General features: G+C 39.8%; 2 protein-coding genes across 6 annotated transcripts in view; one reads left to right on the top strand and one right to left on the bottom strand.

Annotated features, from left to right (window-relative positions):
• Positions 1 to 6,016, bottom strand: part of LOC110537260 (dystrophin-related protein 2) — a 35,158-nt gene extending 29,142 nt beyond the window's left edge. The window contains exons 1-2 of one of the 2 annotated variants that reach the window (XM_021623164.3): positions 5,914 to 6,016; positions 89 to 200 (exon numbers count right to left, since the gene is read on the bottom strand). In XM_021623164.3, the coding sequence (XP_021478839.3) occupies positions 89 to 91 (3 nt within the window). In that variant the 5' untranslated portion in view covers positions 92 to 200; positions 5,914 to 6,016. Of the gene's footprint in view, positions 1 to 88; positions 413 to 5,913 lie in introns of those variants that run through there. The other variant, XM_090191475.1, reaches the window with a different exon arrangement.
• Positions 4,900 to 15,488, top strand: LOC110537261 (nuclear FMR1 interacting protein 2). 4 transcript variants are annotated; one of them, XM_021623168.3, is made up of 4 exons: positions 4,900 to 5,296; positions 6,871 to 8,538; positions 9,809 to 9,841; positions 10,003 to 15,488. In XM_021623168.3, the coding sequence occupies exons 1-4, from the start codon at positions 5,155 to 5,157 to the stop codon at positions 10,053 to 10,055; spliced, it is 1,896 nt and encodes a 631-aa protein (XP_021478843.3). In that variant the 5' UTR covers positions 4,900 to 5,154; the 3' UTR covers positions 10,056 to 15,488. The 4 variants fall into 4 exon arrangements, with proteins under 4 accessions (XP_021478843.3, XP_090047602.1, XP_090047603.1 ...); XM_090191476.1 differs by having other exon boundaries at positions 5,075 to 5,314; XM_090191477.1 differs by having other exon boundaries at positions 5,083 to 5,423.
• The last annotated feature ends 408 nt before the right edge of the window (positions 15,489 to 15,896 follow it).

Below are 15,896 nucleotides of genomic sequence, written 5' to 3'. Positions count from 1 at the left end.
GACTTACAAACTATTATCAACTACATAGAAATGAATTACTCGAGATATCATCACACACAGACAAAAGTGATTCACAGCTGAATCTTACCATTGCGCTCAATCGTTCCACAGACTAGACAATGTTCCGAGGACAACCAAAAGTCTCTGTGGTTCCTGAGAGAAAGGACGTCCACAATCTGCTCACTGCCACACCCGTCCTGCTGCATCACCCACAGCGCCAAAAGGAGAAGAGAAATTGAAAAGCAAATGAAAGCCAGCAGCCAGCAGCAACGGAGCCGATGAGGATAATGCCACATTAACTCATCCTCATCTTCAGTGCACTCAAGTAGACTTCCAGAGGACAACACATGCACAGGGACCTCCAGCGCCTCAAAGAGCAGGCTGAGGGGGGAAGGGAAGGGTGACCCTCCTCAGGGGGGGGGGGGGGGGGGGCTGAATCACTGGAACTGGCAGTGTCTAGGTTCTCTATGGGGAAGGATTCTCTTTTGATGTCCAATATTACATATCTTCTGTGATGAGATGTATAGTGGTGCCTTATGGTAATCAATAAGTATATGGGAAATAGCGGAGTTATCTTCATGCTATAATGAAAGCTATACACAGTTCAAGGTCATTTCTTATTATGGCATGGTAGTACCCTTAGGACATATGTCTATACAAGGATTAATATCAGTATGTGCTTATAAAGGCCAAATTCAGGGTCGCTCTCAGTGGTCAAACATTCATTGACGACCAGCATTTAAAGTGTATGAAATCTATGGGATGAAATCTATAAACTATGAAATGGCACCACCTGGTGCCTGGATAGCAATTTACAGTAGCTCAAACAGGGGAAGAGCTGTCCACCGGAAGTGTAAACTACTTAAGTAAAAATACTTTAAAGTACTACTTAAGTTGTTTTTTGGGGTATCTGTACTTTACTTTACTATTTCTATTTTTTACAACTTATAATTTTACATCACTACATTCCAAAATAAAATATACTTTTTAATCCATACATTTCCCTGACAACCCAAAGTACTAGTTACATGTTGAATGCTTAGCAGAAAAGGAAAATTGTGAAATTCACACATTTATCAAGTTAACACATGGTCATCCCTACTGCCTATGTTCTGGGGGACTCACTAAACACACATGCATCTTTTGTAAATAATGTCTGTGTTGGTGTGTGCCCCTGGCTATCCGGAAATTTTAAAAACAAGACAATGGTGCCGTCTGCTTTGCTTAATATAAGTAATATGAAATTATATATACTTTTACTTTTGATACTTAAGTATATTTTAGCAATTGCATTTACTTTTGATACTTAAGTATATTTAAAACCAAATACTTTAAAAACTTCTATTCAAGTACTATTTTACTGGGTGACTTTCACTTGAGTAACTTTCTAATAAGGTATCTATACTTTTACTCAACGATGACAATTGGGTTATTTTTCCACCACTGCTGTCCACCACACACCACACCCCACTGAATAAATGTCAGATGGCTACAACAACACATTTTTTTAAATTCTAAATTTTGTTCAACAATATTATCTAATTGGTATGCTTTTCACACAGACAGTTAAGTATGTTGATTAAATTATATCCTGTGTGAGTTGAATACCAGCTAGAATGGAGCACATTACAGAATTACAAATTGTAAAAAGCATTCTGCTGTGCAGTTAGTACCACACATTGTGTGTCAGCCATAGAGATAGAGAGAGGACTCTAGATGGATATAACCAATGATGTATATACACTAAATGACTAACAATGGGCGCTGTTTTGAAATCACCGCGCCTCCATCTTAGCTCTCCCCCACCAGTCTAAAAAATATTTTATTAATGTATACATTTGTTTTTTTCCATGTTTATTCTATTACAGACACCTTAATTCATACTTTTAAATGATGTGATCAAAAAAAAAAAAAAAAAAAATGAAAGTTCTAATGTTACTGTACCCACTACAACAATAAAATACTTAAATATATGTAATTTTGTCTTTGAAACGTTTCACTGAAATACTGTAGAATTCCATTCATTCCTATGGAGGAATGCTCCTTCAAAGCCTCTCACTGGCCAATACATAGCATCAGCAATTCAGGGTTTATATACATTGCTAGGTATAACTCGTTTTAATTTCGACATTGCCATTGAGGGCTTCTACCATTTTAAAGTAGTCAACTGGGTGGGGATTCGACTGCGCAGTTTGAGCTATTCTAGGAAGTGACGTTGCAGGTTAGCTCAGTGCTCCATCTCTCATTGAGTAACTAAAGTTGAAGGCCTACCAGGCTACTGCAGGCTGCCATTAGCAACTAAATTATACTTAATTTCTTCTGTGGGTGATTTTAAAATAATTGGTTCAAGGACATACAGTGAGTGCATTCAAAAAGTATTCAGGTCCCTTGACTTTTTCCACATTTTGTTACATTACAGCCTTATTCTAAAATGTGTAAAATTGTTTTTCCCCTTATTAATTTACACACAATACCCCACAATGACAAATTTGCAAACTGAGACTGAGGAGCAGGCCGTTTAGTTTGGGCAACTTATTCATCCAAGCTACTCAATACTGCCCCCCAGCCATAAGAAGTTAAGCCTAACATTTCAAGAAGCCATACACGGTGTTGCAATGCTATCAGTTTGAGACTTCTAGCTGGTGGCAATAAATACATTACTTGTTCAGTAATTAAAGTTGGAAATTCAAACATTGCCTATTTTAAAATATATATATTTTGAATATACAACTGTCCTGAGTAGGATACCTGAATGACATGAGCCATCCTCACACTCTCTCCCAGCTTGGATAGAAAGTTGTTGTGCATAAATGTCACAAGAATTTTCAATCCCAATGATGATAACTCAACTATTTTATAACTTTGACCAATTCCCAGAGGTTTGTAAGACCCTGGGTTTAATAATAATCAGGCAAAGTATCAGATTCTGCAAAAGGTTAATTCTTTATTCAGAGCGTACTCTGAAGTCAAAAAAGCAAACACAGTCATTTTATAACTCCCACCCCCACCTACCTACACACACACACACACACACACACACAGTTTATCACTTTTCTACCAGCGTGGCAGTTTATAGCCGTTCCTCTCCTCCCTAGATTAGAGGGGCCTTGGAAGGGCCCTCTTTCCTGTTGTCAGTTTTCAGAGTTATAACCAGGTCATGTGTAGTTCAGTTGTCCTTTGTTTTCTCAACTATACCCAGCTCATATTGCGAAATAGTAACACAATGGTCTAGTCACACACATTATTAAATTATGACTCTAACACATTTCATACAATTATATGATTTCAGGGTGGAATACTTTAATCATTACTTTAAACATATAAATTCCTTTATCAATAAAACCAGTCTATTAATGTCAAATAATACAGTCAATTCAACCTCAAAACACTAGCCTACTAGGGATTGTTTCATTATGCAGTGTACTATCTATAGCTTATACCATATTTAGCAGCTATTTAAAAGCGTTTTATTAAAATGACATCAAATATCCAAACAATTAGGGGGAAAAAGTAGTCAGCTCGAGGATAAATGCAGCCACTATTTATTGTTGAACTCTGCGAGGTTTGTATGGCTAATAGCCTACACAAATGGGCTGCAATATTCTAAGTAAATTAAATCAAATCCAACTTGAGAGACTCCCCTGGTCTTCTGAAGTCCTCTTTCTTTTGTGTGCAAATGTTTTCACCACGACCTTTAGGTCCAGGTTGCGGGCCAGACTATTTCTATACTGAGTATTGCCAACCCAGACTTTCCTGAGAAATAGTGGATTATCTGTCCATTGCGCTACACACAGTTTTAATTTATTGGCTGTCCAGTATTCAGACAACCTGTCCACAGAGCTTCCTATACAGTTGCTATCTTTCCGTAACATGTTAAGGCCGGCAACTGAGGAGAATAAGGGGGTCAAATTAAAGATGTTGCAGAACTGCTGTAGTTGAAGTACCACTCCCTTTTGCCCAGTTTCCCTGATGTTGCCACGGCAATCAAGCTGTTTTTACCATCCCTGTAACTGTCGCTTCTGTGGAGAGATCGTTTTCTAAGCTAAAACTCATAAAGAACTACCTAAGAAGCATTAGGCTCTTGGTCTGAAATGCGCCTTTGAACACCTGAATAAACTCCACTCAATGCCCCGGCACCGTCGTAGCCTTGACCACACTCATTGCACTGGCACCATCGTAGCCTTGACCACACATTTGTTCACCAATATCCGCTTATACTTTCAATCAGTTAAAAATATCTATATATTTGCGGAGGCTGCTGGGGTGTCCGGTACACCAGTGTGATGTCATCGCTGCTTGCACTGCTCTCTGTGAGCACTGAGTGCTAGTGTGCATGTGAAATGGGTCTGTATAAACCGGATGCAACTCGGATAAGGACAGTCCATGAATCGGACATCTTGGATATTTCAGTGGTAGGGAGCTATCAGACAATTGTCAGAGCATTGTCTTCTTCAAATTTTAATGCCTTTGGTTTGTAAATGGATTTTAGCTATATCACCACCATCTAGTGGCCACAATAAATGAATGACATGCAAGATTTGGTTCAGTTCACCAGCACTGCAGGTAAATCATGAATATAGCCTCAATGGCGCTGCACATGCTGTCACAGATGCCATAATAGCCCAGATATGAAGATGAGTCCTCTATCTATCTCTATGGTCTCAGCAGATCTCAAAGGTCGTGAAGACCACTTGTGGCATTTCACATTTGCTTGAATTCTATATAATCTCGTATATAATCTTGCATAAACTATTATTTTGTTCAACCTGTATTTATATGTATTTACAATACCTCTGTTTGCAATGATGGTGGGGAACCACCAAAAATAGTAGACTTTGATACTTTTTAGACATACTGCTGACGTTCACAGAGGCCTCGAATAGCTTCCGTTTGTCAGTCGCGTTGATTGGAAAGGAGACTGTGGGAAGATCTTAATTTGAATTCTCCTCGCGTCCTCTCCCCTACTCAAAACCCATTGTATGAGAAAGCCAGAGGTACCGCCCCTCTGATCTTCTCCTCCAATGGGTTTTGAGAAGGAGACGAGGAGAAAGGACGCGAGGCCTCACAATTGAGATGGTCCCTGTTTCTGCTTAACTTGCCCAGTGAGCTACGGCGCACACTGGTAGGACTCGGATATTCTATTCTAACACTTCAATGGAGGAACAGCCCAAAGATCGGGCACAAGATAGACGATATCACCACTATGGAGAAGAAAGAAATCATATTCAATACAAATCATCTCTAAAAAATGATCAGATCTACTTCCAGTACCAGGAAACGCAGACGAAGAAAACAGGTTGGGCCATCCGGAAAAGTTAGCCAGCTAATACAAATTACTTAACTAGCTAGATAGCCACATTATTACCGACGTCAATGTAGCGTGCTAGCTCGCAAGACAGTCATAGCAGGATGGTAGCGAGCCGGTAAATATCAATGTAACGTATTAGTTAGCTGTGACTAGAGTTGAGTATGGCTAGTTTAGTGATAGTTAAACGTCGCGTGACAGCTGTCGCTGGTGGTTTGACAGAGGGGATTGACCTTGTGCGCCGGTTTTACCACCCATTTCTACATGTATGGTACTCTGACAATTCCGCTGTGTGACTAATTAGTCATTTTGTAGTTAAATTATTTTGTGACGTGAATACGTTGAGTTTACCCCACAAAGTAAGGGCTAATTTGGTATGAATTCCGTGAAATATTTTGTTAACAAAAACAAGCCGGCTCCACTGGAATGTTCTGAATTGCCATTTCCTGTCGGCCATGTTAGAAAATGCAAGCGGGGAAGCTAACGAGCTAACTGGCTAATCCTAATACCGAGAGAGAGAGCATAAAATACGTTTCAATGTTATTTTGTTTACAAATTACCACTTGGCTACAATCAGGGCTACCAAAGCAAGATGACTAGTTACTTACCTTAATTTTGAGACTTTCCAGTAATTTAAATAACTACTGGAGCTAGTGCCAGACATTTTAAACTTACGCAGCTGCGGCTTGGTCGGGCCTGTTGCGTCTATCTAACTAGCCATGAAGCCACGCAAACATGTTAGCCTGGGTAGATGACCTGTGGAGTGTTAACACAGTTGTCTTTCTAGTTAGCTGATTGATGCATAGGATTTAGATTTTTAATAAACAATTCTGAAACAATTGCTTACTGATGTTTTAGCTACATGATTTGAAATGTAATTGTAGCATCGCCAGTTTATTTAGACTAGTTTAGACTTGATGGTATGCATGCAAACAAAATTGTGCATACATTGAACCCTCGCTTCAGTTCAGATAAGGAAAATAAAACGCTTAACACAATTTGTTATTCTATAACATTAATTAAGATGTTTAACTCATATTGTATACAGATATCTTAGGAGCAAGATGGCAAATCATTAATTTAGTTGAAATCTTTAGACGCTAGTGTGATAAATACTGTTGAATTAGCTAGCAAAGTCAGGCTCAGTCACACTGACAACCACCTTCCGGTTACTAAAAGTTCTAGGACTGTAGGTAATGGCTATTTCTACATACAGCACACGTTTTTCTGAAGTGACTTAAGTATGGTATCTGTTAACAAGTAGGCTATGGGACTACTATGTTCAAGGGAATCTGATCTGGGCACTGGCATGGTTGCTTGCTACCAGCTGACCTATTCAGTCTAAATTGCCATGATACAGCAGCGTCTTATAAAGGCCTCACCATGTTTCCTGCAAAAGGAGCTTCGAGGTTGCATAGGTCTTGTAAACAGATTAGGGCTGTTAGTCCCTTTTGATATAGAGAGGTGGTAGGGAATTATGGAATTTCCTTGGACTTATGTTTGTGTGTCTGTTCACATGTTATTCTATCACTGGCAGTGCAATTTTCTTTTGTTTCCATTTACAGGCAATGGGAAAATAAACACCAGTGACGTGGAGGGGGAGAAGATACTGTCTGCAAATGATTTTTTTTGTATCCCTCGTCCCACCAACAGCAATGGTAACAGACATTTGATAAACACTAATGTAAAACAGAAGTCAACACGAAAGGTTTATACCACATTTTCAAAAATGGACAGCAAAGAAGGTTTTGATCACAAGAAGAATATGGACAGCGACAAGGACTTGGATTTCACTAATGACTATGAGGGCAAGCTGTTGGACAAGGATTCTGCTTTGCTTCTGAATGGGGTGGTAAACTCTGCTCATATTACCAATGGTTACTCCAGCAAGTCACCCCCTGACAACGATTGCAGTGGCTCAGAAAGTGGATATACTACTCCTAAGAAACGCAAGGCCAGACGCAACAGCATCAAGAACACAGAGCATGTGACAAGTGAAAAGGAGAGAGCCATGCAGCAGGGTAATGCTACACAGGAGCCAGAAGCTTCTGGACTTGAACCAATGGAGAAAGCGGTGAACTCGAGACTTGTCCATAAAGCAGATGCCCAGACAGCAGTCAGGCAGATGGGGGCCCCAGAAGTGGCTATGGGCGAGTTGCAGAAGAAAAACTCAGACAGTAAAACTGCTGCAGTTGCCTTTGGTAAAAAGTTTGAGGATAGGCCCAAAGCCAAGCTCTCAACCTCTACAAAAGAGGACTCTTGGACTTTATTTAAGCCCCCTCCCGTATTTCCTGTGGACAACAGTAGAGCTAAAATAGTGCCCAAGATCAGTTATGCAAGTAAAGTTAAAGAGAACCTCCACAAAGCAGCCCAAGCTGGAGGAGAGATGCATCCTCCTCAGTTGCCTGATAGATTATCACAGGTCCCCATGTCTGCTATGAAAACCATCACCTCAGCTAGCATTACTAATGGTCCTGTTTCTGGAGATGGAAATTGTTATCCCTCTGTTGGTACCTTCTTTACTCCTGCTGCTAGTAGTATTCCACCAGCCCCCTCTCTCCCATGCGGGGAGAACGTAGCATCCTTTTTGGACAATGACTGTAGTTCTTCAACCAACCTTACAGCAGATCTGAGAAAGTGTACTCTTTTCATTTACCCCCTAAACCCTTTAAATATGCAACCTGTGCTCCCGAGTGCTCGCCAAGTGGACACCCCGGCTGCTCAGACAAATCAGAAAGCCTTGGGGGACATCTTCCAGAATCAGTGGGGGCTGTCCTTCATCAATGAGCCAAATGTGGGGCCAGAAGGTGGAAGCGGGCCGGTAGCTGCTGTGGAGGGAAAGGCTACGGTGGTCACATTTCAAGGGGAGCCATGCCCTGCTGTTGCAGCTGAGCCAGGCCTTGACGCTAGCCTATCAATCCCCGAGCCTTTCCTTCTCACTTTGGCTCAAGACTCAGAGAAAAGGACTAGTGCCCCAGCTTGCCCCCCTGCTACAATAAAGGGTGAGGATGGGGTAAAGGCTCAGCTGTCTGGACTGGATGAGACAAAGGTTGAGGTGAAGGGTCTAGGTGCAGTTGTGGCCTCTGGTAAAGACATTAGTGATGAGCCTGCACAGGCCCCCCTGACCAACCTGGTGTTGGGTCCATCTAAAGAGCAGACCCACTTTAAGAGCCTGGACAGAGGTAGCTGTGGGTTGTTTGATCTGAAAGCTGCTGTTACTTATCACACTAAAGGTAAGTTCTCTTGTTCTGCTGTGTAATTTCTATAAAAACATGGTAGTACCAGTGCTTGACTTGGGAAGAAAGTGATGCAGGTCCATTAGACCATGTTCACACATGTACATTATGCTATAGCTATATCTGATTATTCACTGTTAAGGGTTCATACACATTTTGACTGATAGAATTTCATGACTTCTAACCAAATTTCCATGACCAATAATTAGTCACTCCCACATGAAAAAGTCTGCCTAAATGTGGTATTGACACTAGAAGGCTGCTGGTCTGTTTTCTATATGAGCAGCTGATGTTTAGGCTACAATGTGGTGTTTTAGAGCGGAGCTTGAACAAAAGCCTGCACACCCAGTAGCTCTCCTATAGGATGGTTGGCCACCCTTATAAGGTTAAATATCTTTGCACGGCATAGAAGTTGTTTGTCGTTTAGGCTATTAGAATATTTTTTTAATTACATGGCTAGGCTACTGTTTCAATAGAGGAATCCCAGCTTTCCAATAATGGTATCAGATTTATTTCTCAACCGTGCTGGTGGAAAGGCATCAACATTAATGCTTATAGCTAAATGGTTAAGTAGCGAGAGAGCTTGTAGTATGACTAGTTATGTTTTGAATTGGCTATATAGTTAGTCTATCATTATTTTATAGGCTACCTCTGGCAACGGCCCACTGGCACACACGCAAATGATGCACAGCACACAGAGACACGCTGAAGGTTAAGCCTAATTCTGATCATGGCTGATAGATTGATAATATACTGTATTTAGGAAAACGCAATATTAAAATTCCATGACTTTCCCTTATTTGACAACTTGGAAAAGCGCATTCAGGCATGGCGCATTCTCAATCTGCGCATTCTCAAACTCAGTCTACTGGTACGCATATACCGGATTCACAGACTAGTGGCAAATAAACCTGAACAAAGTGGAATCAAGAAATGAATGCCCACTCTCCATTGCTATTCAATTCATGTCCCACCTTCATTCTGCTTTGATCAACCTTTTTTTTGACGCTGTGTGTGAATCCGGGCCGGCGATAGGCAACTTTGTTTCATAGAGGAGCCGGTATGCAGTTCTAAAAAAATTGGAGGTGCCGGTACAGCACTTCAGACAGCTCTGGCCCACGTCGAGCACTGGTTATTACACATTGGTAGCTTTAACCTACTATTTCACTTGCATCAAAAGCTTTTAATCCTTTAGCATCACATTATTGTGTGTAAAAATATATTATGCACCTGGAGGTATTAATCGATCTTTGTTTTTTCTATACAGAAATGGAATATGTTTTCAATTTGCAAAAACAAGGTAAAGGTCTCTCTTCTGTATAGTGTTTTCAAAGTTGTGAAATTGGGTTTTCTATTTGATGTTCAAACGGTATAAAGCTGAAGTTTGAATAATATACATTATGAATTGCTAACTACGTTCCACAGGGCCTACACACTGAAACATTTCTGTCCTTCCCCCAGATCCAAAAAGAGTAGTCTTCTATGACAAGACCAAGGATGGACCTGATCAGTGAGGTAGTGAATGTCTGTCAACACTAACCTTCTCCCTACCTGGGTGCTGCAGTTATCTTTTTTTGGCGGTTATAATCCCCTTGGAAAAACAAAATCGAGACAACTGTGATATTGGGACTGACGGATGAGTGTCCTGTGACAGACTTTCATTGGAAATATAGAATGGCATAATGGGGACACATTTTTTGCCGGGGGGTGGGGGGCATCGCCGCAGAGGAGAGAAAGACGATGGGAAGGGTAATGTGAGGACATATAAATCCAAGTATTGGAATTAATTTGAGCACAGAAGCTTCTGCTGACGCTCTGGACTACACAAAGACGCAAACACTTGAAAGAGATGCTGGGTGCCTCAGACTCCCATGTGAACGGACACTTGTGACACTTTCTGCTGTGTTAGACATTGGTCTCATAGCGCCTTCCTCTGGGTGTTGAGGAGAAATAAGATGAAGGCCCAAACTGCACCTCCCAAGCCTTTATCCTGTTGCCCATTGAACTATATGGCGAGTATCGGTCTTACAGTAAGATGCCTCAATCATTTTATGTCCTCATGCATTCAAATTATTCCAATATATGTAGATCTGTGCTATGATTTATACATACACATCAGTATATGTGCAAATTTGAATTCATTTTGAAATAAAATTAACTATAAGCTCAGATAAGAATGCCTTGAAACTGAAAGATTACGAGAAGACTGTTAGGCTGCAGGTTAAATGATAAATACATTTGAGGGAAAGCATTTGTCTTAATTACTTTAGGGAAATAACTATGCCCAGCAAAGAACTGACTGCTGGGTATCTCTTGACACCTATTTTGTTTTGTATGGTTTAGCGATTTCAGATGTGATCTACAGTAGGAACAAACTCCCAGAGCACAGATGGGTTCCTTCTAATCTTGTGGTTCGGTTCTCACTTTTAGGTAGGCATGCTAATCAGTTGAAAAAACAGTTTTATTATATAATTGTCTTCATCTGAGTTTTGCTTTTATGTTTATTATTTTGACTCTTCTTAAGCCCTTGCAGTTGTCAGTCCACATGTTTAATTAATTTCAAATTAAGATGGATGTAGGCTGTTCCTTAATTTGTAGTTTCTCTTGAGCTATTCACCTGATTGTGGGAGTTTTATGAAAGATGAGAAGTGACTTATTGTGGCACAAGGGCTATCTATGTATGTGATGTTTTTTTTGTTTTGGTGTATTTGATCCGTAAGAGGCTCAAGATGTCAGTAATTCATTAGACCTACCTAGGCTATATTTGCTGATACTACATGGAGAAATGGCTCATTTCCTTATTTTCTTGCTCAAGCAATTTGCTTTTCATCTGCTTTGTGCTTTTTCAGCTTTTGGTCTTTTAATCTCAATGTATTTCTTGCACAGAGTATTGGTGTGGATTTGAAAAGACTTAAAGTCGCAGTTGAATATAACCAAGAAAAGATGACAGAACCATCGCAATACTAATTATTTCATGTCGCAGACCAGCCACTTTGTTATACTGTTTGTAGAGATGTGATAATTTCATAATACAGTTTCATCCAGTCAGTGTCTTTGATCAAAGTGGTTGTGTCAAGAGGCCTATACATGGCAAGGCAGGCCACATTTGGTAATACAATGAGTGGACAGCCACAATGTCATTGGAACTACCATCTCTCCTTTTTTTCTCTTTTTTGGGGGCTAAGGGAGGAAGTGTCTTAGCTTATTTTCTCTAGTATAAGTGATTTGGTTGTGGATTAATAGCACTTTATGTAACACTTTTTTTAGAAATATATTTTAATTACTACAGATACACATACTATATGAAATACTAACTTCTTTTAAGAATGGCTTTGGACTGTTGTTCTTTTTAAGACAAATAAATGAATAAATACCGAAATACGAAATGTCACTCAGGTAGTATTGGTAAAGCCATGACAAAGTTGGATAATATTGTGTTCTGACAAATGGTTCAGAACAAGATCCTCGTATTGTGCTCAAATATGAATTGGAGTGATATTTAATAATGAACTACAGAGCTGTGATTTAAAATACCAAAACATTTTGCTTGCAGAAAACACTGACATGGCTTGCAATCAGCTGTCATCGCTATGTAGGCTTCGAACCTTTAAGGTCTCTGTTCAGGCAATTTCACTTTAAGCACACTGGTTTCCACCGGTTTCCACCTGTAATAGGACAGTGTGATCTTACTGTCCCTGATTTTTTTTTATTTTATTTTATTATTTTTATTTTTTTATTTTTTATTATTATTATTATTATTTTTTTTACCTCTTCATTCATGGGCTGAAGCATTTCTGAGTGTACCTACTGCTGAATCCCAGTCCAGGTTATATGCAAAGGCAGGAATCTATGCCTGAGATTCCTAGTCCAGCCCTCTCTTGGGGTTCCTGGTAACCTCTTGGTTTATTCTTGCAGACAAAGGGAACTCCAAGATGGTCGAACACACCCCTGTTGTGTACAAAACTGTGTCTCACACACGAAGTTACTTCACTGTGGAATTCTAAGCAAAGGATAGACCTCTGGGACGTGGTATTTAAAACCTTTTGTTTTGCTTCCATTCTATGCCGTGTGTTGAAGTATTATCAGATTAGATCAGCTTCAATCAAGAGCACAATAATATCTTATTTTGCTAATGCTGCACAACAGCGAAATGATCACTTATTTTGACTTGATTGGCAGCGGAAATTATTTTTGTGCGATGGACAACCCAGTTTGCAATGGTGGACAATAGCGGCAAAAACTGTTTTGGATTTTTGTGCTTTAATTGTTTATGCACAGTTGATGTAACTTTACTGGGTTCCCTAAATATTGGAATAGGAAACACCAGATCATACCATGAGGTAAAAAAGCCAAAACAAGTTGTGTTTTTCATAACCCTTTTTTACATTTGATCCTGAGTGGAAGAACAAGAAGCCCTATGCTTCTTTGTAAAACAGGGGGAGCAGTCTCTTGCGTGGGTGTGTAGAAGTGTGCTAACAGTCCAAAGTACTTCATCTGTTCATTGTTTTTGAGTCAGACATGTCCCCTTATGTTGAATTTGATTCTTAAAGCCCCTGTGCAGTCAAATGTAATTTCCTGTGTTTTATATATTGCCACACTGAGGTTGTAATAATATTGTGAAAATGATGATAATGACCAGAAATTTCAGCCTGTGTTGGTGGGATTGAGTTTTGGCCTGCCTGGTGACATCACTACGTGGTAAATTAGTTAATAGACCAATAAGAAAGAGTTCCAAACCTCTCTGCCAGTAACAGCTAGGCAAGTTTTCAGTTTTCCCCCTCCCTACTCAGGCCACTCACAGACAGTCCTAGCAATTATTTTGTTGAGAAATTGTTCTTTGCTAAGCTTTTTTTCCCCAATTAAATCAGTCAAAAAGAATCACACTAAGGTACCTATTGTTCCCAGAAATGATTTGATCTTTAGGTAACAGCTGCATTGGACATTTTTTAGAGGGATCAGTGATCTCCAGGGAAATATTGCAAAAGTCTTCAAGCACTTAAGCAAAATGGGTGTTTTTTATTTTTGTTGTACATGCATTTCAGAAAAACATATAGCTATATATTACTTAACGATAGTGTTGTAGCCTGTAAACCAAAAACCGGTTCTTAATGGAGATTGTTTAATGAGCACTCTGCTGGGCAAGTGAGTGAGTTGGTGTGATGAAAGAAAAGCATGAAAGTGACGATTCTCTGTATTTTCAACCCCCTTAGGAGGTGCAAGCACCTCAAGGATACTTACACAGGCCTCTGAGTTCTGAATGATTGGTTAGGCCACTTTGCCTAGCTGTTTGGTGTGTGTGTGAAAGTGAGTTCTTCCAATTATATGCAAGTGTCCTGTTTTTTTTTTTCAAGACCTCATGTTCAGGTGCCTGTGTGAAAAGTATGCTTTTACAGTAATTTTAAGAATATTTTTGTTGTGTGTTGAAAATTGTTACTAAAAGTGATGTGCCATTTTCTTTGTCCAATATTTCTTTCTACAACATTTTGCAATGCTGTTGAACATTTCTTACTGCTTCCTTTCACTGACATGGAAGAAGCTGAAAGCAATGTGTGTTTTAGCTGTTTTTGAATTAATTTCACAGCTCTCAATCATATGACCTGCAAATAATTGTTCAGTGGGCTTGCGTTTGAATAAACTGCTTGCTGGTATATTCTAGTCAGTCCGTTGTTATGGTCTGAAGTAGAGCAACGTTGACTTTTACTTTTCAATTGATCTAACACGTGTTTAATAAGCTGTTTTATTTTTGAATTTTCACATTTTATTTGTAGTTGCACAACCTGAGCGAAACTACTTTGCTTCAAAGGAAAATGGGGAGAATTAGGCTGTCTCATTTGATCATAACACGTACCTACTTTTTTAAAGACCATTTACGTTACTGTACATTGAAGCTGAATTCTCAATTTTATATAAAGCCCCAATGTTCGGATCCTTGTGGCTGAAAACAATGTTAAGCCTACTCCTTGCTTAGTTTTGCTATTTTTCAGAGTACACATGATTTATGTTCAATGCATTTCCTCAAATAGTAATGGTGGCGATGTGAGCACTGAACACCAAGTGTTCCTGATAAGAATTTCTCCCTGATGTTCATCACGTGTTAAAGGGGAGCGACGTAAAGGAGATAGATGTACTGTTTGATAACCATCTTATTTCAAGTTTGCCAAAGGTACAGTACACAACTCAAATATTCAGCTACTGTATGGTCCATGCACTTAGATTGGAAAGACTGATGGTTTAAGCCTAAGCCACCTGTTGTCTGAGCCAGTCAGGTTTGGGTGGGACCACAGCAGCTGAATGCCATTGTGGGAGTCTGTCTCCCCCCCACAAACCCATAAATAGAAATAATAACAAATACCAAAAGTGCTGCTTCTTCCAGTTATCGATTGTCTGTAATGGGAAATGCTGGACTTAGTGTTTTGTGCTCCATTTTCGTCCCATCTCCCACTTTTTGCTGTCCATGCCTGCTGTTAAAACGTTTTTATATGGGGGGGAGTGGGCGGGCGCACGCATGTTTACTCTCTTTGGCACCTGAGATATTTGTAGACACACACATCACTCTGTTAACGACAAGGAAGAAGTGTTATTTCTGGGGCTCCACAGTGCTACTGCTTCTTTTGAAAGGTGGTGAGGTCATACGGAATATGTGTCTGAAGATTACAGCTGTGTGGTGCCAAGTCCATCTCTGTACCAGTTCTCACTGTCATATCTTGTTGTGCCTGTTGATGAGTTATCAATCTGCTCCAAGTAAATTGACCCCTCAGAATTTGAGGCAACAGCAGAAAGTGTATTTTGTTTTATAATTTTACATTTAAGTGTTAATGTGACATCAGAAATGGTTTAACAAATGCATCACATGAGTACCTAAATGTATTTTTTTTATTTTTAAAGCATGATAATATCCCTTAAATTCCAAACCAATGTAATAAATTAAAGAAATTCAGTGTTCACAATTTCAGTTTCCATTAGTGTTCCATTTCCTTTTAAAGTTGTTTTCTTCTCCCTCACCCTAACATTTTCGATTGAAATGTCATCGCATGGAAATAAAGGATTTCACAGTAGGTCTGGGACAAGACTTGGAAAATTGAAGAAGTGCGCCTGATTCCACAGGAGGCTGCTGAGGGGAGGATGGCTCATAATAATGGCTGGACCAGAAACCATGTATTTGAGTTCGATACCATTCCATTTATTCTGTTCCAGCCATTACCATGACCCTGTCCTCACCAATTAAGGTGCCACCAACCTCCTGTGCCTGAAACGACAATAGAGCCCCACAGTAGTGTCATAATACCCATAAACTCTAGTGGTGGTTCCAATTGTTTTTCCACCATTCATTTTTACCACAAGGTTTTTTAGAAACA

Source organism: Oncorhynchus mykiss, chromosome 12 (genome assembly GCF_057628025.1).
Source record: "Oncorhynchus mykiss isolate SJ-2025 chromosome 12, ASM5762802v1, whole genome shotgun sequence".
In the NCBI taxonomy this organism is placed as follows: Eukaryota; Metazoa; Chordata; class Actinopteri; order Salmoniformes; family Salmonidae; genus Oncorhynchus; species Oncorhynchus mykiss.
This window is presented reverse-complemented; position numbering and strand designations above follow the sequence as displayed.

What these genes read in the sequence shown, in the direction of transcription:
- LOC110537261 (XM_090191476.1), top strand. Translation starts at nt 5,155, where the DNA reads ATGGAGGAACAGCCCAAAGATCGGGCACAAGATAGACGATATCACCAC. An exon ending in AGGTTGGGCCATCCGGAAAA is followed by an intron (nt 5,315 to 6,870) that starts GTTAGCCAGCTA and finishes TTCCATTTACAG; the next exon opens with GCAATGGGAAAATAAACACC. An exon ending in TTTCAATTTGCAAAAACAAG is followed by an intron (nt 9,842 to 10,002) that starts GTAAAGGTCTCT and finishes TCCTTCCCCCAG; the next exon opens with ATCCAAAAAGAGTAGTCTTC.